The 26,224-nt window shown below is 45.0% G+C and overlaps 1 protein-coding gene across 4 annotated transcripts in view; it reads left to right on the top strand.

Annotated features, from left to right (window-relative positions):
• Positions 1-26,224, top strand: part of rerea (arginine-glutamic acid dipeptide (RE) repeats a) — a 238,821-nt gene that overhangs the window by 165,349 nt on the left and 47,248 nt on the right. For all 4 annotated transcript variants that reach the window (XM_063016133.1, XM_063016134.1, XM_063016135.1 and 1 more), the window contains 3 exons: positions 19,407-19,512; positions 21,759-21,855; positions 23,354-23,458. In XM_063016133.1, coding sequence (XP_062872203.1) covers positions 19,407-19,512; positions 21,759-21,855; positions 23,354-23,458 — 308 coding nt within the window. The remainder of the gene's footprint in view (positions 1-19,406; positions 19,513-21,758; positions 21,856-23,353; positions 23,459-26,224) is intronic.

The following is a 26,224-nucleotide window of genomic DNA, read 5'->3' as shown; positions in this document are numbered from 1 at the left end:
CAGTTGTATCCTAGCGGTTAAAGTACTGCATTAGTAAGCCGAAGGTTGCTGGTTCAAACCCCACTACTGCCAGTTTGCCACTGTTGGACCCTTGAGCAAGGCCATTATTTCCACACAGAGAGCAAAACCATCTATTTCCTTGGCTGCTCCCGTTAGGGGTCGCCTGTGGATCGTGATCCGCATTATTGATTTGGCACAGTTTTTACGCCGGATGCCCTTCCTGACACGACCCTCCCTATTTATCCGGGCTTGGGACCGGCACTACAATGCACTGGTTTATGTACCCTAGCGGCCAGGTACCTATAGGACAATTCAGCGTCTCCAATTAGCCTGGCTGCATGTTTTTGTACTGTGGAGCACCCGGAGGAAACTCACACAGAAAGGACTCGGACCCAGGACCTTCTTGCTGTGAGGCGACAGTGCTACCCACTTAGCCACCGTGCCTCCCACAGAGAGCAAAACCATATTATGCTGTATTTGGCTCTCGGCTGTGGACGACTCTGGTTATCACTTTACTGCAGCCCCGGTCTATCTTTTACTGCTTTGGCCCAAATTATTTAGTGCTTTGGGATCTTCATTTTTGCCACCTGACCTTAATGAATCTCCATGTTGTTCTCATGTCTAATGCTAATCAGAAAGACCGAACCCTCCATGTTTCCCCCTAAACACCCCTAATGCGACGCTACTAATTGTTGGCTGATGATAAATGGTTCCATTAAGCAGATGTTAACCCCCGCCACTTGTAAGCAGTGCCACGTTCCATCACAAATGACCCCGCGATGGTGAAGACATGTCCATCCATGAGGGCTCTGTTGTCGTTTGGCGGTCTGTCTCTGTTTTGCTCAGCGGGTGAACGTGCAGAATGATTTTTTTTGCATGGAGCTCAGTTCTGCACCGAGCTCCTAATCTTAATTGATTTTTCTAAACCTTAATTTTTTGTGAGCACCGTCGGCTGTGATTTCATGCAAATCCGGCTGTTTGAGGAAATTAATTCGCAAATCAATTACCGAGCGGTTTTAGCAGAAGGGAGTGGAGGTGCTGTTGAGGGATTCTTATCAAGGACAGAATGTTTTATTTATTTTCTCTTCTCCACTCTACGCGCTGGCACACGGCTCAGAATTCGTAAGCGCCTTCTGAGTCGCTGCAGTCGGTACCACGTTCCAGCAGATGGCGCTAACCTTGGGCTATTGAACATTACGTCCCGTTTATAGATTGGAGCAATGCCCCGGCCGTTTGTGAGGGAATAACTATTTATAGCTGTAAGATAAACTAATGACGGGGTGAGAACAGATCATCACATGAAGCGTTTCCCTGCCTCTCTTTTGCTTTGTCGCCTTCTTTTCCACGATCCTGCGCTGATAGCCCAGTCGCTGTAGGCGCGCTCAGAGTGCGAGTGACACGCACCGTACGTAATCTCCTTCGTACACCGGACACGTCCACGCCGAGCCTGGAGACGGAAAAGAAGACGTGCGACTCCTGCTTTCAAACAGACTGCAGGTCAAACAGACTGATTTAATGCGCAGTGCCCGCTGGAAGGTGAAATAGAGAGTCTGTGCCAGGCTGATTGAGATCTGCGTTCGTCTGTCAGCTCGACACACTCGGTTCCTTCTGTCCTGCCCGGTGCCACTCAGAAATATTTATGCTACACCTGGACACTGGTCCGGAATGGGAGTGTGTTGGTAAAGTAGTTCGGCTTTCCCTGTTGCTTATGTAGCGCTCTTTTTTTGTATTTAGTTCATGCATTTTCTTCCAACTTTTAGCGCGTCCAATTGCCCGATTGCATCACGCTTCCTCTCCACCAATTCCGATCCCCGCTCTGATTGAGGAGAACGAAGCTAACCCACGCCCCCTCCGACACGTGGGCAGCAGCTGTATGCATTTTTTCACCTGCACTAGGCGAGCGCAATGCGGATCAGCCCTGTGTACAGAGAGACACACCCTGATCAACGCACTCCTTCCCCGCCCCTGTGCAGGTGTTATCAATCAGCCAGCAGAGGTCGTAATTGCGTCAGTTACAAGGAGTCCCTATCCGGCTTACTACTACCCCACCCCTATATGAACAACAGGCCAATCATTGTTCATGTGGCCGCTCAGCCCAGCTGAATGTATTCAAGATCCCAGCTCCGCTGCGCCACCTGTGCGGCCAAACCCTTGGCTCTTTGACCGCTCGACCCATCCGGTCACAAGTCGGTATTTTCATCTGTCTGAGACTATTCCGTCCCATCTCTGACATTCCTGCAGTTGCCACATACGCAGATACACACCACTACTATTCTGTTTAGTGAGTCTTCTACCCCTCATGCAGCCCTTGATCAGCCAGAAGCCATTACGTACTCTTATTTGTAATTATTAATAGTTATGTTAGCCTGTTTTGGCCTAGTTGGGGTATTTTTATACCTAATACATTGTATAAATGATTACATACTTACTATTTTTAGTGTTTTTAGACAAACAAAGAGCATGTGAGAATTTCCCTAGGGTGGAGGCAGTAATAAACCCTAGATAGGACGCCAATTCCCTGCAGGGCATCAATCATGTCTGTATGTACACACCTGACCGGCTGATAGCACTGCTAGGGATTTGAACCCCAGATCCCAGTGGATGCGTTCTAACTTGTTTTATCTCAGCACCACCCGAGCACCCTTTGATTGGTTCACAACCAATGAAAACCCTTTGATTTTCACAAACTGCTTGAGGTGGCTTGGTAGCTCGGTGGGTAGCACTGTTGCCTCACAGCAAGAAGGTCCTGGGTTCGATCTTCAGGTGGAGTGGTCCGGGTCCTTTGTGTAGACTCTGTATGTTCTCCCTGTGTCTGCGTGGGTTTCCTATAGGAGTCCAAAGATGCTAATATGCTAAATTGTCCATGACTATGTTTGACATTGAAGACATAGCCAATTATATCTGCATGTGCACACTCGACTGGCTGGTAGTGTGTAAAACATGACGTTAAAATCCTAATAAATAAATAAAAACGGCTTCATTCTAATCAGCGCCACGGTGGGTCACCCGGAAACACTGAAAGGCGGCGCGAGATCCCACAGGCGTCCCGCTGAAGTACTCACTTCTTGAGACAGCTTAGCATGCATGGAGAGGGGAGAGTATAAGACTTTATACAGAACAGTATTTAATATGAATGCTCGTATTGGCGAGCGCGCCCGTTCAGAGAATTCGGCGGTCTGGTGTAGTACTGTGGTCGGTTTGCGCATGGGGTCTGAGAACCGTAACCCTGCCGACACTTTCCAGAGGCTGCACATCAGGACACGCCAACTGCAATCTCAATTGGAGATGAGATTTGAATATGTGGTGAAGACGGGCGTGTTGAGGTGTGTGTGCGCGCCGAGATGCTGAGTGAAGGAGACTCTCATTAATAGTGCATTGATGGGGATGAGTGGGCCGGCTGCTGGAGACGGAGGCTCGGCGTACCAGGCCTGACTGAGTGCCCTTCATCAGGTGACATCGCCATGGTGATTTATCCTCCCTGTGTAGTAGAGATGAGCAGACAGAGCACCAGCAGAAAAAGAGATAAAAACGTGAGCGTGTGCGAATGCGAGAGAGAGATAGAGAGACAGCTGAGAAAGCCACTGGATGGAATTCTAATGAATCCTGACGTGATTGATTTCTCCCCGAGCTTTAACTGAGACGCCTACACGAGCCTCTTTTCTGTTATGAAGAGACGCCGTCATGCAGATGAGACGAGCGATAAAACGCCACGCCGGCTCGGCGCTGGGTGGGTTTGTGGCACGCCACACGTGTGCCGTGTTTACGATGAACCAGTCGGGTTTGGGTTTGCAATGTGACAGCGTTCTGAACCGTAAACCTGATCTGATTTGTCAGTACAGATGTTCATACACTGCTTTTTCAGGGTTGGCATGATGCCACCGTTCCGAATTTGATGCCAGCTGTAGCATAATGCCAGTCAAAACTACAGCAAATACAAATAGTTTGTTGCCTGTTGTGAGGTGGCACAGCGGTCTGTTATGTTAGCCCACCATCACTGACATCTGGGTTCGAATCTCAGCAGGGCAAGCTGTAGCCTAGTGGTTAGGGTACTGGACTAGTAATCAGAAGGTCGCTGGTTCAAGCCCCATTTCTGTCAGGTTGCTGCTGTTGGGCCCTTGAGCAAGGCCCTTAACCCCTTAATTGCTTAATTGTAACTAATGTAAGTTTTGGATAAAGTCGTTTGCTAAATACTGAAAATGTAAATGTAAGCAGGTGCTATCAACCGGGCGGGCACCTTTGTAGCACTTAGAGTTCTTGTGCTAGCTAATAAGAATGAATCAAATTGCCCTTTTCAACCAACAGCATTATTCGAACAGCAACCACTAATTTTGTAAACAAAAAGCAGGTTTGATTTCATCCTGTGTTGCCAGTTGGTGCAATTTCGTCCCTTTTTATCAGAACCCGACTGATTGACGCCAGTTGCAGCCAGTGCGTGGCGGCAGGTCAGGTTCACGAAGCGGTTGAAGAGCACCATCTGAGGTAACCTCTCAGAAGCCAGGGAACCTTCACAGAGATGTTCAGAGGGCCACATTAGTATTTAAAAGACGCTCTTGCTTTTGACGGGTGAGGCCCGGGAAACCGAAAGCGCTGCCACGGCTCTACGCTTGGCTACGGCTGCCTGCCTGCTGTAATTAGGTGCAAACTGTTCGCTGGCGCAAATGGCCACTTAAATGCCAGGCCGCGGCTGGGACAGACTCGCGATCAGGCGTGTACAGCCAGGGTGGAGGGGTCGAAGCTGGCGGTGTAACTACGATGCAGAAGTGCACCTAATTACTCCAGTGCTATATTTCTTAAATTACACGCCCTCAGAGGGGTGGCAACAATTTGGGGAGGGCTCTGTCCTATTCCGGCAGGACTGATCCCTGTGCACAGTCCATAAACCCCTTGAATTTGCATAATTGGAACTCTACTGGCTTGCGCAATTTGGATACATTGGAATGTCCTACGTTATAAACCCAAGTTCCCACACACCCCTTCCAAAATCCTAGAAAATAATTTTCCAGGCATCACTGCGATGTTCCCCTTGGCAATGCCAGTAGTTGTGCTGTTCTCAGTGTAGTTGCTAATGATACAGAACAAGAACCGTCAGCATCTCCACCGCTCGATCCCGTCTCATCAGAGAGCGCCACTCCAAGAGAAACCCCAATACACCAGCCCCTCACCCCCACCCCACACACACACACTTCCTTTCTCCCCGAGCCCTTCTCAAAATAAGCCAAAGATTTAATTAACACGAAGCGCTTGATGAAATAAAATCAGGTTCGTGTTATAACAGAGGTTCGGATGACATATTTCACTTGACGTGAAGTAAATGTGAGCAGGATTAGCTTAGCAAGGCGAGAATAATAGCGAGGTGATGAGAGTTCGACGTGTCTGGGGGACGCCTGCGGTAGGGGCGTTTACACGCAAGACAATCTCGGGTTTGAACTGTTTAATAACGTCTTTATAGTCTGATGTACTGACATGTCACTAGTGGCTCCTGGTTCTTTCCCGAGTGAATTCTGGGCTCAGGGGAAGCGGGCGTGTCTGTAGAGAGCTGAAACTGGGCTTCTTATCAGGGTAATGAGAGAATGTGAGAAGTGGCCCCGGGGATGGACAGCTGTATGGCTGCCTGGGTGCATGTGGGTCAAGAATGGAATGAACATGAACACCAAGTCCAATCAACGAGCTGGACACCCCCCCCCCCCCCCCCCCCCCCAACACACACACACACACACACACACACACACACACACTTCCTGGTTTAGAAAAATGTGCTCCACGTCAGTAATAGTACTTCATTGTCAAAATAAAGTCCACTTTGTGTTTCTGCATATGCACCAGTTTGTGTCTGTGTGTGTCCTCGTGTTTTTTGTCTCTGTGCGCCAGTTTGTTTCTCTGTTTGTGCACTTGTGCTCGTGTCTCTGTGTGCCTTTGTGTGTGTCTGTGTTTCTGCTCTTGTCCTTGTGTCTCTGTGTGTGCCTGTGTGTGTGTCTGGGTATGTGCACCAGTTTGTGTCTGTGTCTGCCTTTGTGCGTGTCTGTGAGTACCCCTGTTTGTGTCTTTGTGCCTGTGTTTGTGCACCATTTTCGGGTCTCTGTGTGCCTGTGTTTGTGCACAATTGTTGTGTGCCTGTTTGTGTGTTTGTGTGCCCGTTTGTGTCTCTGTGTGCCCCTGTGTTTTTGTCTCTGTGTGTGCACCTGTGTTTGTGTGTCTGTGTTTCTGCGCCCTTTTGTGTCTGTATGTGTACCTGTGTTTGTACACCAGTTTGTGTCTGTGTGCGCCCGTGTGTGTGTGTATGAGGCTGGTCAGCTCTGTATTGTGCTCACACTCTCTCTTAGTGTGATCAGTATGGCAGCGGTGAGCTTGAGCACGTCCTCCATGTATGTGTGTGTGCTGTGCAGAGGGAGGTGGGGGCAGTAAGGAGGAATGGAGGAGTGTTTTGGGGGTGGTGGGGTGGTTGGAGTGACTGGTAGAGAAAAAGAAAAACAAGTGCAGGGTGGAGCAGTAAATGGATCTCAATCTCAGCCAGATTGCAAACAAACAAAGCACGTCAATCAGCTCCAGGAGTGCTGGCTAAGAGCGACGTGTACCCTGCACACAGCCACCACTCACAGCTGTCCGGCAGCTGGCTGCACACTGAAGCTGATTGGCCGCCTCTGTGTGCGTGGGGGCGGGGCTTGGGCTTCAGGAGTGGCTAGTCTTTTAATAAATGCTCAGCATTACTGAGCCATTAGAAAGCGCATCCCTCCCAGCGACTGGATCCATGAACGTCACACACACACACTCACACTGAGCTGTTGTTCTTGCTTTGTACCCTCCCTCCTGCTTATAGATAACAGTACATTATGAATAAAACATGAGTTTTGTATCAGCATCAATACTGAGCTGGAATTATTTATCAGTAATGGATAAAGCTAAATAAATAAAGAAGGGAAAATACAGCTTGTGTTCTTGGGTAAACAGACGTGCAGTCGTGTGCACATGTTTTGGTAATTTTGTAAAAATACAATCACATCCTGAGCTGAATTTAAAATCTTATAATGAAAAAAAGAAAGGAATTTTTTGGTCACCACAGCTGTCTGTCTGTCTGCCTGTGTGTCTGACTTTCTGTTTTTCTCTCTCTATTTCTTTCTCTTTTTTTTGTCTTTTTGTCTGTTTGCCTGTCTTGCTTTCTTTGTCTTTATTTATTTATTTCTGTTTTTCTTTTTTCTTTCTTTCTTTATTTATTTCTGTATATTTCTTTTTTTCTTTGTTTCTTTTTTCTTTATTTATTTCTGTCTTTTTTTTATTTATTTATTTTATTTATTTCTGTCTTTTTATTTATTATTTTTTATTTTTTTTTTTCTGTTTTTCTTTCTTTTTGTCTTTTATTTATTTATTTATTTCTGTCTTTCTTTGTCTCTTTCTGTTTTGCGTGATGGCAACCAATGCCGCTTTGCTGGGTGCAGGGCAAGAACACCCTGGGCAAGGCACCAGTCTAATACAAGGATTACACCATTAACGTCTGTGTAGACAGCCGGCTGGCCGATAGCACAGCTGAGAATCAGAACTGGATCTCAGCGGTTTAGAGCTAGCATTAAAGACTGTGGTGTCACCTGAGCGCCCTCTACTCTGTGTATAGCAGAAAGTATGTTATTGTTTGATGTCTGATTTTTCTGATTGAAAAAGTTCCTTAAAATGGTGTGGCTGCGTGCTTGCGTGCTCATTACATCTAATTAGATTGCAGTAGTTTAATCAGACAGCCCTCAGAAGGCGCTCTATTAAAAACCTGCTAGGCTGTGAGCTGGTGGAGGTGGTGTGTGTCCATGTTGTGTACTGTGTCACCTTGAAATGGCTGGGCAGCCCTTATAGCATTTGTGAGTGTGAGTGTGTGTGTGTGTGTGTGGTGGTATATTAGCTCTGTAAGATGATTGCTGCCAGAAAACCACCAGCAGAGATCCAGTCTTGACCCCCTGACCCCTGATGCTCAGCTTTAGGCTACTAAATTTTCCATCTGCAGCCTGGGTCACTTCTCAGCCCAACACTGATGTGGGTGTGGAACAAAATCTGACACATTCAGACACGTTTAGTTTGGAAAAAGCCACTCCACCTTCTGGAGAGCTCTTGAAAGTTTGGATTAAACTGGAGGACCGTGGGGGGTGGGGAAAAACATAGAAAACATAAAAATAGAATCTAAAAAAAGTACAAATAGAAGCAAGATGCTGATTTGAACGTCCAGTAAGCAGCTTGTTCCATCCACTGACGTCCATCTGTTTAATATGTTTGGTGTCTGATGATTCCCCTGATGCAATATATTGCAAGATTTCATATCGTCATATATCTAACCTTAAGGGGTACTTCATTAGACCCATTCTTTCCAAAAATAAAACTCATTTTCTCCTCCTGCTGAGATCTGATCCTACGATCATCACATACCCACACTTCTGTTTATTCTGTGTAGCTACGCTGTAATCAGGCCCATCAAATAATCAAGCTGCCAACATCTCTTGTCCATCTCCTGCCCCAAGGAGCTTGGAAAGACAAAAGTGGGTTTGTAAATCAGGGGGTGGATTGGCGCTGTTGTTTTGGAAGCGGTAGCTGATATCCCTCCAAGCGATATTCATGCCACAGCTTAGCTCGCACTTAACCGAATCGGCCGATTTGTTAGCCGGGGCTTAACCGCCGTCACACTCTAACCATGCCAGGCTTCACCCACCTCGCCTTTCCAAATCAGTTCCTGAACATATCGATGTGTATTAGTGAGAGAGACTGTAGTCATGCCCTAGCTGTCAGTGAGCTGACTCAGTGATCAGTCAGCAGTCCCTGACTCCCTCTGCTCCCAGTCGTGATGTGCTGGGGTAACAAACAGGATCCCCGAGCTCGGAGACATCTAATGACAAGTTGGCAACCAGCCTGGTTCGCTTTGCCCTCAGCTTGGTGCCACACATTTTGGCGAGTTTGTAACTACTGAGAGGGGCCTGTGTTCAGTAACACCCAGTGCTGAAAATAATCCAGTATTCTGGTTTCATTTTTACCCACAGTGTGTTTCTCTTCCATCCTGAGGGCATTTCGGCCCCTAAATTGAAAAAGTTTTCGCGTTTTTGTGCCCTCCTCCTCATGATTGACACTTTTCAAGACCACTCCCTAAAACCAGAAACGGTCCTGAATAAAATTCTAATCGGCGATAATCTCACACACAGATGCCGTAGATGGGAACCCCGGTCCAAAAATCTGCACAGTTAGCAGAAGGTCTGAAGCAGCGAGTGTAGATAAAATGCTAATTCGAACGGTCAGGGCACAGAACCGCTGCTGGCACTGACGTGATGAGCCCGGGCTGAATTAGCATACGTGTGTAGGTAAGTGGGGACAGTGAGGAACCCCTGCGCAGTGTGAACCTCTCTGATATATGAGCTGCTAAATTTTTTCCTGCATTTTTTCCATAGAACCGCAGAGGAAGTCCAGGCTGCTTCTGCCTGACAGAGATGTTAGTACAGGGTGATAAAACGTCCATTTTTAGCTGTGGGACGATACAGCTGTCTCCTGTCCTGTCTACCCGTTTCTGTCCTTGTAGCTTTGACTAGGTACAGTGTACCACGTTGTTAACATTTCAGCTGATGATTGAACTGTTAAACAAACAAACGCTTTAATGGAAGGCAGCTGGTTTCTCTTCCTGTTAGCGCCAGCTGGTAGGTACTGTATGTGGTGCACTATTATTTCGAAACGCACCAAAAGCCTCTGGGAGTGCAGTTACCCTTTTTACCCGTCACTATTGTGGGGCAAATTACATTCTTGAAATGTCTGGGCTCAGTGGTGGTGAATAGTGCATAGCAAAAAGCATAAAATGGGAAAATAGGCTGCGTCCCAAACCTCATACTAACATACTGAACTAATTGTTACCATTGCATGAAACAACTCATTTGTCATGGAACTACTTTTTGGCGGAAGGTTTTTTTTAATAGTTAAGCATGTTTAGTATGTAATTCATGAACATACTAAGTTTAGGGCTGTTTTGATTGATTTGTTTCTTAATTTTGGTAAAAACTTATAAAATCAACGTATAAAAAATCATCGAACACTTGAGGTTGTGTGTTATTGCGAATGACATCACTTTAAGGCAGATCGCGTACTTGAAACATCTGGGCTCAGTGGTAATGAATACTGCATTGCAAAAAGCATAAAAATGGAAAAATAGGCTGCGTCCCAAACCTCATACTGTATTAATTGTTACCGTTGCATAAAAAAACTCATTTGTTGTGGAACTACTTTTTTGGCTGAAGGTTTTGTCAGTAATAAAGCATAGTCAGTATGAAATTCTTAAAATTTAGGGCTGTTCTGATTGAATTGGTTCTTTATTTTGGGAAGCACTTGTGTAAAAGCAAAATAACATCACGCATCACAGGCTGCGTCCCAAACCTCCCACATACTGTACTGATTGTTACCATTGCATAAAACAACTCATTTGTTGTGGAACTACTTTTTGGCGGAAGGTTTTGTCAGTAATAAAGCATAGTCGGTATGAATTTTGTGAGATTCAGGGCTGCTTTCATTCATTTGTTTCTTTATTTTGGCCAAACGTATAAAATCAATCGACCTCTCGAGGTTGTGTGTTATGACAAAAAACATCACGGCTGGAATGATCTACGGTAGCCGAATCACAGCCGTGGTGTTATTTGTGATAGCACAACCTTGAGTGTTCTATTATTAAAATTACGTCACCAAACAGCAGTTCATGCATCATATTTTGTTTCTTTTAATCAGCAATGAAGGACCTGTCATGTTTTTATTCATTTACACCCTGTTTACCTTATCCGCTGCACTAAAGCAGCGCCTGCCAATCTTAGCAGTCCTGGAGAAACGTTACCACACATTAACAAGCCCTTTTAAATATTAACAACGCCCCTCAGCCTCTTGTTGCCTGGAGACTCCTGTCAATCATCTCTCATCTGCCAAAACCCCCTCCCCTCCACCCCAGTTTTCCTCGTTTCAGTCATTAGCTGTTAAGTGTTTGAGCTCTCAGCGGGGGGAAGGAGGGGGGGGGGCAGACTGCACAGAAGGGGGAGGAGGAAAAGAGCCACGAGGAGGGCGTACAACAGGCGGAGAAACCGAGGAGGGGGTGTAGAGCCCACTCACACCTGCTGTGCAAAGCAACCGAACACGCAGCACCTCTATCCGAGCACGAGGCTGCCATCTCTGCCGCTCCCCACCCCGGCCTGAGCGCATCGCGGGACTGTTTATCGAGTCCCGCCGCAGCCTGTTGGGAGCAGCGAGTGATTATGTGAAGTGCTCCGGCTCTTAAACATTTCAAGTGTCTCTGTAGCGGCGCATGTGATTACAAGCGCGGTTTAATTAGCATTATTAGCACGTCCAGCGCTGCATGAGTCACCCTCTTTCATCTCTCCTTGACGATAGGGTGGGGCGGATGGTAACATCAGATCTACATGGTATTACACGGCACCAAGCGATGCCATATTCACAATCCTAACTGAACCTGTCTCAAGTGCAAATTTTTATCAGGTATACATCTGAAGCGTTGCACCCAACATGCACCCAAAATCAAAGGGTAGGGCTGGTGTAAATAACAGACAGAGAACACTGGAGTGTTGTCTGGCTCTGTCCTTAGTAATTGTAATTGCTAATTAGCTGTGGACATCAACCGTATTGACACACATACTAGTCCTTGTGGACAAATTGGACTAAATCATTTTAGTTCAAGACTTTTTATTCGCTGGGGTTGTTTAGCTTATGTGTCTCTCTGTCTTTGTGTCCAATGGGGACAGCTTACCCAGCTTACTTGATTCTTAGATGTTGAATCAGATGAACTGTCTCTTTTTGGGATTGAGTGTTGCCTTATGATTTGGAACACAGCCAAATGAAATTGAAGATAAAATTAAATTACATGTTTTTATCTCTTTATTAATATTCCAAAACAAACTATTTTAGTCTACTAAAAGGTGTTTAGGCCCATTTCTTCTCAACATAAATAGTCATAGTTATGAATAGTCAACAGAAATATGAATAACTGGTGTGGTCCAATGGTGTCCTGTTGTCAGGGTACTTAAGAGAATGTAATAAAGTTTTTATTTTTGAAATTATTTACATTGTGCCGCTCAGGTGGCGCAGCGGTAAAAAGAAACGCGCTGCAACCAGGGCTGGATTCTGAGAAGCGTGGTATCGAATCCAGCCTTGCTTTACCGGTTCGAAGCTGAGTGGCTATATGAGCAACGATTGGCCGGTTGCTCATGTGGGGGGTGGGACAAAGAACCAGATGTGGGTCCCTCTCTGTCAGAATGCGATTGCGTTCTCTGCCGGCTGATTGGAGGCGCTTACACAGAGATGGGAGAGGGTGCCCTTAGGGTGTGTCTCTCCGCATGCAACGCTAGGTGGCGCCAAACTCGTCAATGTGTGGGTGGCAAAGATGCATCTGGCTGCTGCTCGTGTTTCGGAGGGGATACGGGTTAGCTTCAATCACCTCCGTCAGGGCAGGGTTCGGCATAGACAGAGAGGAAGCACAATGCTAATTGAACAATTGGATGCGCTAAAAAAAAGGGGAGAAGAAGGGGTAAAAAAAAAAAAAAAAATTATTTACATTGTTACATTTTCAGCATTTAGCAGACACTCTTATCCAGAGCGACTTTCAGAAGTGCTTCCATAGTAAACATTTCCCTACTCTAGTTTAAGTAGACAACCGTCCAAGAACACAAATCTGCTGAAACCCTGTTAGAACCAAAGTTTTAGTAAGTACGTGTCAGCTTAAGTGTTTAGTAAAGAGGTGATAAAGGTTTTAAATCGTCTTTTAAAGAAAGCGAGAGACTCAGATGTTCAGACTAACATTGGAAGTTTGTTCCACCACTTTGGGTGCAAGTACAGAGAAGAGCCTTAATGCTTGTCTTCCTTGAGTTCTGGGTGGGGGATCAAGTTCTCCAGGTTTTAGGATTTTGTTGTGTATGTAATTTCAGCCACTACTGTTGCTTTGGTTAGCTACTTGTAGTGTTTGTTTACATCACCAGTATACAAAGGAGATGTAGGTCAATCAGATTCAGCAGATTTTGTAATTTATTTTATTTGTTGGCTCAATCAAGACTCCTTGGACTTGAACAATTGGAATTAAACAGTTCAATTCGAAAAGCATGTAAATGAAATAAACAATGGCAAACCAAATGATTGTTTTTGTTTTTATCTACTAATATCCATCCCTGTTACAACAGTAAGAACAAGTAGAAAGTGTTTATTTCAGATATTGAGTAAGCACACATCTGGTGTTTTATTACAAAACCACTTTCATTTACGAGTACAGAACGTTTTCCAAAAAAACCTGCAACAAACCCGTTTGTAAAGCAGTTGACAGTATTAACTTCTATCAGGATGTAATATGAGCGCTCGGGTGGTGCAATGATGGAATCTAGGGTTTGGATTCTGGGTTTAAATTCCCAGTTGGAAGCTGGGGCCAGAGCGCAGGGTCAGTCATTGTATGGCGCCCCTGGACCCGAGAGGTTTAAGGACCTTGCTCAAGAGCCCAACTGTGGCTGCATAGCAGAGCTGGATTCAAACTCCCAACCTTTCATGTGATAGCCCAAAGCTCTACCCACTAGGCTACAACTGCTCCAATCGTGTCTGTGTTGCTGCTAGGCTGACAAGAACAGAGCTGAGATTCGAACTTGAAAGCTTGAGACACATTTTGCCCACTACCAGTGGAATCTATGGTTGAGATTCTGGGTTTAAATTCCCAGTGGCGCTATCAGCCAGCCGGGCGTCTGCATACAGACGTGATTAGCATCCTGTCCGGACTGTGTTACTACATCGTGTTTATTGAAATGTAATAAAGGATATAATGTTATTCCAGACCCTGTTCTTGTGTTTCCGTTCTGCGTGTGGTGATTATACACGGTGATTGTTGCATCCTGGTTTTGTTACGCTGCAAATCAACCACTTTGAAGCGGCTAATGCTAGTCGAACGTGATGCAGAGCGAGGCTGACAGATGGGGCCGGCTGTGTTCAAAGCGAGTGTAGATTTAATATCTAAACAGCAGCGGCGCTGAGAGAGAGGAGAAAGACGCCCTGTGCGGAGCAACATAAAGGTCCTGACTGTGCCTCTATCGCAGCTGTGACCCCCCCCCCCCCCCCCATACACACACACACACCTCGCCCCTTCTATTTCCCTCCTCCCTCCATTTGTTCTCGTTGACGGGCGGAGGAATATTAATCTGTACACAGGCTCTTACAGGGAGGAAACATGTCATCGACACTTGTTTACCATTATTAGTCGGAGGCTGTGTGAGGGCAGGGCGACTCCGTTGCTCTCCTGCACCGGTGTGTCGGCGCGGTCTCGGCTTCACACCAGCCGTTAATGCTTCCGTGAGCCGCCTGTTTACTTCACACGATTCCACCGAACGCTTGTATCTGTACGTAGGAGTTGCTTTGTTCGCTCGAGCTGTTAGGAGACAGTATGGGAATGTTTTTCCTCACTCGCTCACGCTCACACAGCTGTGTGAAACCTTGCACACATGGAAGAGCTTTATTCTGTGTGTGTGTGTGTGTGATCTTTGTAAGGAGTGCAGCACTATCTGGTCTATATCAGCCAGTCAGAGAGACTGAGTGCTGGGCGGAAACACTATGTGAGCTGCATCCATCATGTACGAGAGGATTCTGCCGCAGCCCTTCCTGCCAGGACCTGCCACCGCATTAATCATATCATATTTGTAGAAAGGATCACCTCAACGAGCTGCCCTTTTCATGCCATTGCTACGATATGTCCAGTGTGTGTCCAAGCCGACACAGCAATAAGACCATGACATGAAAATGTCAAATTGATGGTTCGGCTTTCGCATATCTTGCTGATCTCTTGAAGCAGGATAGCCCATCTCAAGCACTTCTTTGAGTAATACGTTGAATCACGTCATTTTTATTTATATTTCTGACACCTACTATCCCTAGTGAGCTGTTTTGAGCTAGCTCTCTATTTCTTACAATCTAGTCATATCCAATTACCCAGTTGTACCCCCTCTACTGCTGCACACCTCTACAACATGTGTGCAGCAGCCAACTACTTCCTTTCATTTTACATTTTCAGCATTACTGTAACAGTATATTGTCTAAGCAATTCAAGGTTAAGGGCCATGCTCAAGGGCCCAACAATGGCATTGGTGGGGCTTGAACCAGTGACCTTTCGATTACTTCTCCAGTATCTTACCTGCTAGGCTGCCCTATCACCTGCTTGAGGTGGGTTCACACGGGGATCAGAGTCACGCACTGCTCTCCATTATTCACCATCTCTGCAGGTGCCAGCAATGAGGAATCCCTTCCACCCGCCCCCTTTAGACACAGCCAATAGAATCCAATGGAATCAAATGCCTTTATTTGTTGTGTATATACATATACAATGATGTACTTTTTCAGCTGGGGTCAGAGCGAAGGGTCAGCCATTGTACGGCGCCCTTGGAGCCGACAGGGTCAAGGGCCTTGCTCAAGGGCCCAACAGTGGATTCAAACTCTCAACCCTTCTATCGATAGCCCAAAGCTCTATCCACTAGGCTACCACTGTCCTAATCAGTGACAGTAAGCTGAGATTCGAACTTAAAAGCTTGAGATCTCAGCCCTTTTGAGTCACATTTTGTCAGCAAATCTCATATTACTTAGACATAACCAAGCGCTTGTGTCCCTGGAACGATTAACTCAAACATTCACTCTGCCCTCGTACAAGCCTTTCCTTGCCTCCATCTACCTCAGGAAATGGGATTTCCCAGCTCTCGCAGCTTCCTCCAGAGGCCGCACCTGGCCCCGCTCCGAAACCAGAGCCTGTGAAAGCACTCCCGAGTTTGGATATGGGCCGCAAAAGAGTAACAGAACGTAAACACTGGGAGAATAAACCCATATTTCCTGTTAATGCGTGCTGGCAGCTCTGTTTCTGCTTAGCCGGGGCTGACGGTGTGTATGAGCGTGTCCGTGTGTAATGGTGTGTGTGTGCCTGGATGTGTATGGCATGAGCAGAGCAAGGAGACCAGGGGGCTGCGGTTTCACCGGCCTCTCCTGAGATTATGGGAGTCATGTGACCGGCGCCCTGTGTCGTCCCATGCAAACCGATGAGAGCTGACAAGGAGAGAATGCTGTGGCGGGCGTGTTTAATGATTACTTTAAGCAGGCGGCTGGAGTAGATGTGTTAAATGTCAACCAACAATGGAGCTGCCTGTCAGGGGAGGGGCGGGTAGCCCAATATGTTTGTCCATACAGTGGACGGTTTACAGTTGGCACGGGGTACTAGATGTACCAGAGTACACTTTGACCAATTTTGTTTTCATCACTGGTGCATCTGTTCCTCCCAGCATCACATTTTAATGCGTTTCACTCACACATCTTTGCTGGGGAATGCGGTCTGGGTCACGGTTCCGCTTGTTATCATTAGAGCCGAAGCTGCCCGCTGGTAGGCGTATTGTTTTACTGTCTGATGCTGTTGTGGCTGGTGCACTACACAACACACTGCACATTACCAAACCTCCCAAGCTGGCTCATAAAAGCCTAGCTTTCCCAAGAGCCCTTGCCTCATGCCTCTCTCTCTCTCTCTTTTCTTACTCGCTCTGGACTCAACATGGCTGCTCTGTAATTACCGCTCACTCAGCTGTCATGCCGTTGTTAGAAGTCTGGCTGCAAAAGGGACACGGATAGACCCTCTGAGTGCATGATTTTGGTCCCTGTTAGCAATAGGAATAGCTGAAATATTCTCACTCATTATAACTAGGTATGTCCACATACTTTACCACATACGGTGTATTTAAAAAAAAAAATCAATCAACATCATTAAATCCGCTCCAACCACTCACCAGTTGAAACGCTGGCCCTTGATTAGATCACATAACTCTACGAATAGCTTGGCATTCTTGGCAAGCGAGGATTTTTAGGTACTCGAGGACCGGGCACGGGCCGGCGTACGGCCTACAGAGCCAGGAGAAAGAGGCACAGCGGCGAGTTCAGTTTGCCATGTCACTAATCAATTCATCTTTGTAATTGGAATGGGTGGCTTGCTGCTGCCTCCATTCTCCTTCCTGTCTGGCTGCTGGTGCTTATCTTGATAATTTGATTCTGTGCTGCGATCTGCTCGCCGTGTGACACGAAAACTTAATTAGGGTTTAAATAAGGAAGCAGTGGTTCTCAGTGCAGGACCGAGTGGAAGAAAGGTCACCGGTTTCAGTTTGGCATCGTTGCATGGATGGTTTTTGGGGAATGTGTGTTGATTGCTGCGGGTGTGTGTGTGGCGGGTCAGGGCTGAGAGTCAGGGATCAGGGTTTAGATCCTCGGCTTGTGATGATACTCCCCCTCTTTCAGTTCAGCACTGTATCTTCTTGCTATAAATCTGGCTTTATCAGTAGTGAGACGTCTCCAAAGTCGACCGTTCAGGGCAAATCTGACCAACTAGTGTATTGCTTGGTCATGTGATGACCCGTCCAGGCTGTTTTCAAGCAGTATGTCAGGTGTTTCCAGTTAGTAAACATGAATAAATCTGAGATTGAGTTCGAATCCCAACATTTACAGTTGATGGGAAGGTCCACGCCTGGCTGAGGCGCCAGCATGACCGCTGGCCGGTGAATTAGAAGCAGCTATTTACTACTGTGGCTATTCTGTAGGACTTCAATACCTGACGGGTAACTGGAAATGACCATTGGGGAGATAAAAATAAATATATAAAAAAAGGTGCCTAGGTGGTGCAGCGGGATAATCCACTAGCGCACCAGTGCTGGGATTCTGACCTCCCCGAGTTCGAAACTCAGCACTGCTACTGGTCAGCTGGGTGCCTCTTAGCGGTGAATAAGAACCAGACGCCTTCTACTGCGGCCATTCTGTAGGACTGCAATACCTGACAGGGAATTGAAAACAACCATTGGAGAGGTAAAGGGGAAAAACAATCCAAATGAAAAATGAATAAATAAATAAGGTGGCTCAGCAGGATAATCTGCTAGCACCAAGGCTGGGATTCTGAACTCCCCAAGTTTGGGAGCACTGTTACCGGTCAGCTGGGCCCTCTAGTGGGCATGATTGGCCATTTAGTCTGCCAGGTGGGGAAAAAGACCGGACTGAAAAGTGAGTGGGGTCTTCAATGCTGTGCACGGACCCAGGTCAGTAGCTCAAGGCATCTGTACAGGAAGAGGAGGAGCCCAGAGATAAGGGCGTGGTACGGACACGACCGGAGTCTACAGCAGCGGAGGACGAATTGACCTACGCTAAATTGGGAGAAAAGAGAAAATGCATAAATGAATCAGCACACATAAATAATGATGAATAAGGTTATGGCACTCTGTAGCATTAAGTAAAAGTGGAGGAAAAACCAAAATCAGATTCCCCAAGACTTGGTTTTGTTGCACTTGATGGTTTGTTTGGTCTAATCGGTTGTATCAGATGACGCTCCTGCTCTAGATTTTTGAAAAACACCACTATAGAACAGACATGCACAGAAAATTAACACCTTTTATGTATAATAAAATCAGTTTTAGCTGTTGCCTCGAACAGGACTTGTAGCACGTACAGGTCCAGCTGGTGGAAATATACTGTTACACACACACACACACACACACACTCCTTCCAGCAATTCCCTTTAAAGGTAACAGAGCCTTTAGAATTTCTCAACAATGAGCTCACTCTGTTCTGCCTGGCTGCAGGACCCTCGAGTAGCAGCAAGCAGAGGGAGGAATTACAAGAAATTAGACCCTGGACTCTCTGTTCCACCCAGGATGTTTTTTTTTTTAAAGCGGCTGGCACATATATGCACGCTCAGCCTTTTTGTGGAAAATGTGGTGATCTGTAGGCACGATGAAGATGGCTGTGATTTCTTGCTGGTGCTTGTTCAGCTGCGGCTCCTTTAAAGCGTCCGTCTGGTCAGTTGGGTTTGTGTTGAGCACAATGAGTGAGTGTTTCATGGCAGGGAATGAAAGGTCTTTTGCCCTCTGTTATCCTGCCTTGTGGGAGGTCTGGGTGACTCAGTGCTGCCACCTTGTGGCGCGTTTAGGCAGGTGCGAGTGCTGACACTGCCTGCAGTCCCTCAAACGAACAGCGGGTGGCAGGATTTTCAGTAAAACGTGAGATCAGGAAGCTGTGTGTGTGAGCTGCTTGGTTGGATTTATGGGTTTATGTTTTACAGATGTGTGTGTCTGGAGTTGTGGTCAGGACTTCATCGTTTTCGTGTGGAATAGTGGCTGCAGTTCAACCTTGAAGCGCCTCCTTTTTTGTTTGAGGAATGTTCTGAACGTTTCCTGCCCGCTTTATGATTTCTGTTTGTTTTATTGGAAGTTAAATGTTTTTAATCCCTTGTTTAATTGCCTTGCTTTCACTCCAGTATTTCTGGCGCTAGAATCATGAAGGCACAAGCCGCACAGGCTTGTGTTTGCCAAGAAACTAATTTGTAATGCTGTTAAACAAATGTGTGTGTTTTTTGTTAAATGTTGTGCCTCATTCTTTCCTTCCAGAGTAAACGGGACCATCTGTTAATGAGCGTGAAATGGTACTACCGCCAGTCCGAGGTACCCGACTCTGTCTACCAGCACCTCGTACAAGACCGCAACAATGAGAATGGTATGTATGTTTGTGTGTGTGTGTGTTCTTGTGTGTGTGTTGGGGGGGGTGGGGGTGTTTGGGTTACCACTGATGTATAATTTAATCTGGCTGCCACATTTCCCTCCATCATTTTACCCTCCCGATCCTAGCAACGTGTCCTCCGTCGCCTTGAGTGGCATCCTTAAAGCTGGCGGTCTCTCCTTGTTTCCCTGGTAACGCTCCTTCAAACAAAAAAGCGGAGCCGTGAAGTGCAAATAACCCGAAGAGTAATATGTCTGGTGATCTCCTGCTCCCCTGGCCATCCGGGGCTAATGCATACATCAAGCAGTAATAACAGGCCCGGGGTTCCGCCTGGCTCTGTGTCGGGAACGCTTTGATTTTAATACACTCTAATAAAATAGCGGCGCGTTCTCGCCAGCGTGGCGTGCACAACCTTTCCTCTAGTATCCCGCATCCCAGCCCGGGTCAGAACGGCGGGCAGGGTTATAATGGATCTCTGTAACGACGTTCACGCCATAACAATTTTCCGCAGGCTTTTCAGCAACACGCTTTGTTATTTCCAGGAGAGGTGGAATGAGCTCGCATTAGGCTCCGGGATTGATCTCATTATTAAAGTACATCTCACGGCGCTGCGGTTCTAACCCGCCGTGCTCCTCTTACATTTGTTTATCTAGCCATGTGTAAAAAGAAAAAGCAAAACAGCAAGCTTCACACAGAACATAGTGTCCCAGTTATGTACCAGTCGGTAAAAGAATATTCTAGTCAGAGGAGTTACGTGGCTTAAAGGATCATTAGGAGGGGTAGAGTAGCCAAAAATTAACATAGTGCTGTATGCTGTAGATTTTTACATATATTTAATACACTTATGCACAGTTAAGGTGGGAGCAGGTCTAACTCTCAGAACCTCATAGATAGATCTGGGTTTTGTCTTTATCATTGTTTTGTATCAGGATAGATTTTATGTAATAAATACAAATGTTGATGTTTATTTAAAATGATTAAGATGAAGTTGGATTGCTATAAATACATTTCATAGCAATCCAACACTTTTTTTGCACACTTTGAACCAATATTAAAGCATGTTTAACACTTCTTTAAGTTTGGGTGGTGCACCGGCCCCCCCACTGCTGAGATCTAGATTTGAATCGTGGCGGTGCTATTGGCCATATACAATGCCACGTGCGATGGTATGCGGCCATTCTGCTGCCATAACAGGATGGTGCAAAAAATGTCAATACCTGACAGAATTTGAAATGACCATTGGGAAGATAAAGGAGTTATAACAATCAAATAAATACATAATGATGATTAGTGTAGCACGGTTATTAAATAAGAGTGGAAGTGATAGGGTTACATCATGGTCTATTTGCACACTTTCCACGTTGGCATTCAGGTGGCACACCGGCCCTCCGCTGCTGAAATCTAGAATCGAATCGCGGCGGTGCTATTGACCAGCTGGGCATCTACTTACATTAGCATATGTTAACACCCTGTATATTGTATTTCTGCCTTACGCTCAGTGTTTCCCAGTGGAACCGGACCGGCCGTGACCCTGATCAGGATAAAGTGGGTCATGAAAATCAAATAAAAGTTGAATAATCATTGCACACTTCTAATCCTATAATTACTGTTATTTGACAGTCATTTAATTACTTACATGCTCCCCTGATCAACATACACATTTAAATTCTCTAAGAATAAATGAATTTTTTCATTTTAGTTCAGTGATTCATAACACTTGCCAGTCTTAGCTTAGCAAATAGCAAACTACCATCATAAATACCATCTCAAAATAGTAGCAATTACTGGTGGTGCACCAGTTAGTTCCAGTATATTATATTTTGAATATAAGTATTTGGTTTAAGATGTCCTCCATGCTTCTGTCTTTTGATCTAATCTGAGCTTGTGTGTGATTGGACTCATAATTAAATTGGCCTCCAACCAATCAATGTAAAACACTAAGTGATAGATTTAACATACAGAGCTACGTTGTGATTATGTAGATAATTAGATGTATCATCATTAACAGAATAGTGTAACACTACCTCTTCAGACACTGGTTTGGACCCAGAACCTCCCATAATTACATTACTGTTGGATCAGTACTTAGATAAATGCTCAAGCTTGATACTTTTGCAAGCATTTGATCATTGCACACTTGTAAATGTCATTGCAACATTCATAGCACGAGTGAATTCTTGGCTGGTTCCTTAAATATGTGGCTTATTAACAGTCCATTATTGTCTCTCTTTTTCTCTGTGTAGACTCTGGACGGGAGCTGGTCATCACCGACCCTGTGGTAAAAAGCAGAGAGCTCTTCATCTCCGACTACGTGGACACCTACCACACTGCGGCCCTCAGGTAACACACCTGCCGCTACAGCTTCACATCTCCACTCGCTCCCTACAGACCGTTCATGCTAAGCAACAGCAGATCTCAGTCAGAACCGCAGGCTTTGACAGCTTTTCAGTTCTGCGTGTGCATCATAGCTGAAAGCAATCATGCTGTTCTTTTCCATAGCCGGACCGACATGCATGCTGATTCTCAGCGTCTGAAACCAGATCTCTTCTGTCCTTTTTTTTCATTCTTTTTTCATTCTTTTTTCCTCCCTTTAACCATGCGTTCCATTTTCCTTCCCTTCCCATTCCACTCGTTTAAGTGAAACCAGCTGGGGAAGCGCACAAAGCCGCAGCCGAACCAGTGATTTCAGGGCAAATTAGCTGCAAGTTCTGCAGCATAAAGAGCTCTTTGATTGAACTTATTGCACGGCTCCTGGTAAGCCGGGTGAATTCCGGGAGCATGCTGTAATGCCCGCTACGAGCCCGTCGTTCCTTTCATCTTCAGAGAAAGGTATTCTGTCTGCGCAGAGCGTACAAACCACAGTGATGTGTGTTATTTTAATACACCCAGCATCAAAGTCTAAAGCTCTGTCTGGAAAACAATGAGAACCAACATGGACGTGCTGTTTGCAGACAGTTGGGATGAAAAGCTCTGCTCTCTGTCTGCACAAATCTGGCTACTGTGTGCCACCGGACATCCCTTGTTTACCTCGCTGACGGCTGGTAAAGCTGGATACATTAAAAACAAACAAATTCAGGATGGCTGCTGTGTCTGCTGAATTTATTCACTGGGGTGCTAGTTTGGACTAAATTTATTTCCTTTCATGATAATCATTTCACTTTACACACAGACAGACTGTAAAGCAGATTAAAAAAGAATCTATAATAAACTGAATCTATAAAAATAACTTTAAATGGATCTCGAGTTCAAATCTCAGGTTGTGCCATCAACCTAACCGGGCATCCAAACACACAGTTGGCTGTGCCTGAGGAAGCGAGGTTGATGAGATATTATTGTCACTGTACAGTTGCAACATCTGCTGTCTGATCAAGGCTTTTGCAATAATGATATATGATTTGCGACAGGCATAGCGTGGCTGTCTGTGAGGCTCTGGCACTGACAGGTGAAAAGATGTGGAACAAGTGGCAAGAGTATTGCAATAGTGGAATTGGAATTACTAGATTGGGAGGAAAATGGTTCACAGGTTCTCTGCCTGAAAAAAAAAATCGTACTGTTCTGGCCCGTAATCCTGCTGGTGTGGAACCAGCAAACCTGAGACGATGGGCGAGGGGTCCTAGTGTCACCCTAGCAAAATCAAGAGAACAAACAGAAGAAATATTGCTGTTGCTGTGTCCCAAATCACATACTAATTTACTGAAAACAGTTTTATAACCATTATGACACCATTGGTTGGTTCTCATTTAACATTGTATTTAGTCTGTTATTGTTAGTGTCAGGAAGGTGTGCTGGCAGACAATAAATATATACACAACTTATTGCTTCTTTTATTTGTTCACAGGGGGAAATGTAACATAGCCCACTTCTCAGACATTTTCGCCGCCAAGGAGTTCAAACCTCAAATCGACTCATTTTTCTACATTTTAGGATATAACCCTGAAACTAGGTAAGTCACCCTGGGCTAAGTTTCTCACTGTTATTACATGTATGTAGAATCTATAGTCTGGTTGCTTGTATGAATACTGATATTGTAGTGCACAAGAATCTGTACATGTCCATAATAATCTGACAGATAAAGAATAAAAAATCTGATTTTGGAATTCCAGTCAGCAGATACTAATAATGGACTCTGGATTATTACTCGTAGGGTTTGACCAGTCAGTGGAACCTCTATTATACTAACATACACAGACATATTTAGGGGAAAAAGGAAAATCTGACAGAGTTGGAAATTTTAGTGGCATTTTTTGCAGGGTTTCTGTTTGCAGCTCGTATCATTATTCACAATTTGCAATCAAAACCACATACATAGTGTCAAAATAGGACACTGCCATCAGATTCCAATTTGCATTTTGGAACACAGCCGTGTTTTTTCTGTACATTCACAAAATGTAATTACCGGAATACATTTACCGAACCTAGTTATTGGGACAAATTCCAAGTGTCTAGTGGGATATTCCACTAGCGCACCAGTGCTGGGATTCTGGATTCCCCGAGTTCGAATCTCTGCTATACCACAGCCTGGCTCAGCGCCCCATGGCAGGCACAGTTGGCAGTGCCTGCGCTAGAGGAAATTGGCCACTAGTCCGCTGGGTGGGAAAAGACTACACTAAATTAAGGGTGGGGTCTTTGACGCTGTGTAAGGTCCCTGATTAGTAGCCCGAGGTGCCTGTACGGAAGTGGAGATCAACGAGAGGCACATATCCACCAAAGTATGATCGTATAAGAAGAGGTCGTTAGACTGTGCACGCGTCAGGCAAAATATACCCTCCTCGGATGCGATCAGGATCCCAGGCAGTGGCTACACTAAATTTGGAGAAAAAGGAAGAGATTTATTAATAAAAGAGCAAAAAATCCAAGTGTCTGCATGCCCAGCCTGTACTGATTACTACAGCAAATCTTAAGCAGCTTAGATGCTCTCAGCTCTTCTGAACGTTTGTTTTGAATGTGATTGGTTAAAAAAGCTCCATCTTTTTGTTTCCAAACAGCACTTGGACTTGTTTTAAATATCTGGATGCAGTCTTGTTTTATTTAGAAAACTGTACAGAAGAGTAATTAGTGAAGTGAATGTAAACAATCTTATTTATACTTCCACTCTGCTCTCATTTTTCATTCTAATGACTTGGCAGGGAATATAAAACCACAAAGCTGTGGGCTGGAAATGCGCTCGGTTTGATGCATGTTTTTAAATGACAGAAACGTGATTAGCATTAGCCGTCAAAACTTCCTGCTTACTGATGTCCATGTTTAGCTCTGTGTGCAGCTTTTTGGCCAGTGATCCTGTAATCAGGAAAGCATATTTTCTACACAAACTGATGCGTGTTTATTTCATTTTGGCGGTTTGGTTACTGTAGAATATGAAGCCCTTCTGATGGGTTGATTTATCGACAAAGATCTGAAACACTTCGTTAGAAGTGAACATTTTGTGCTTATTTAGAAACTTATCAAGAACACGTTTCTATTATTGAAATAGTGAAATTTGGAGGCATGCAGATATTACATTTGACCTTTTGAGATGAACTCGATCTGAATCAAATTAAGCTTAAGGTTCTACATTTAATTGATCCGACTGGTGGGCAAAGACATTTGGAAGGTGGCAGTCAGTAATGTTAGATGTAAACAAGATCATTTACAATGCCTTTCTTACCTTGTTTGACCACATAAAGACCAGAACAACCAGGCTACAAAGCAGCTTTTTTCCACACTCCATTGTGCTCATCAACAATTGAACACTACAGAACTGTTAATGCTCGGGACACTTGCTCATCTACAAATGACCTATTTAACTTATATAATGACTCGCAACCCTGCTTACACTGGTCTTTCACATTCATTTCATTTCTTATTTATATACAGTATTAGGGTTGGGCGATATTGCCGATTTTCATACCGTCATACCGTCTTCAGGAAATACCGCGGTATACGGTATTACCGTGGGTGGGGGGGGGGGTGTCGCGGACAAACTTTACAGTGTACACACGAGTGTAATTACAATATTTCAATGTTTTATTATAAAAGGATTTAACAATCTGAACGTTGCTTATCTTGTCTGATCTATAATAAATACGCATAAGTATAAATGCATGTGTATCAATTACACTTTACCACAAACATTAACACATAACATTTTGGCATTGTAATCTCTCTCTGCCCACACAAAACAGAATAATAGCGGCTACACATTTCAATATATTTCAAAAGTTAACTGCTTACTTTATAGTTACAGATATTTCTTAACAGTGTATGAACGTGTACGATTAGTTATGCCTGTAATCCAGAATTAAGTTCTATACCGTAACAAAAAATATGAATGTAAATGTTCATGTTGCGATGACGGTGATGTAAAATAATGTTAAAATAATTCAAAGTCCAAACATTTGAGTGGTTAACGAGAACGCTACTTTACATGTCACACAAGCTCAGTGCAAAACTCGAGCACAGAAACGGTACAAATCTGATCTCTTCCCTACACACTCGCTCCCTACGCCCTATAGTGCGCTTAACATTCTTAAAGGGCCAGACAATATATTTTATAATTCACATTACACGACAGGTGAGACGTTCTTTTTTCTTAATATAGCGCTTTTATTTAGGAAAAAATAGTTCTTACATAGGCAGGAAAATCTATGGCAGACAAGAGTCAGAACAGCGGATTGGGCGTAACGTTATTATTACTGTTTGCTCCTTTTTCTCAACACTTGTGCTCGATTTA

Source organism: Trichomycterus rosablanca, chromosome 19 (assembly GCF_030014385.1).
Source record: "Trichomycterus rosablanca isolate fTriRos1 chromosome 19, fTriRos1.hap1, whole genome shotgun sequence".
NCBI classification, from domain to species: Eukaryota; Metazoa; Chordata; class Actinopteri; order Siluriformes; family Trichomycteridae; genus Trichomycterus; species Trichomycterus rosablanca.
Note: the sequence above shows the minus strand (reverse complement) of the source record. Positions and strands in the feature narration are given on the sequence as shown.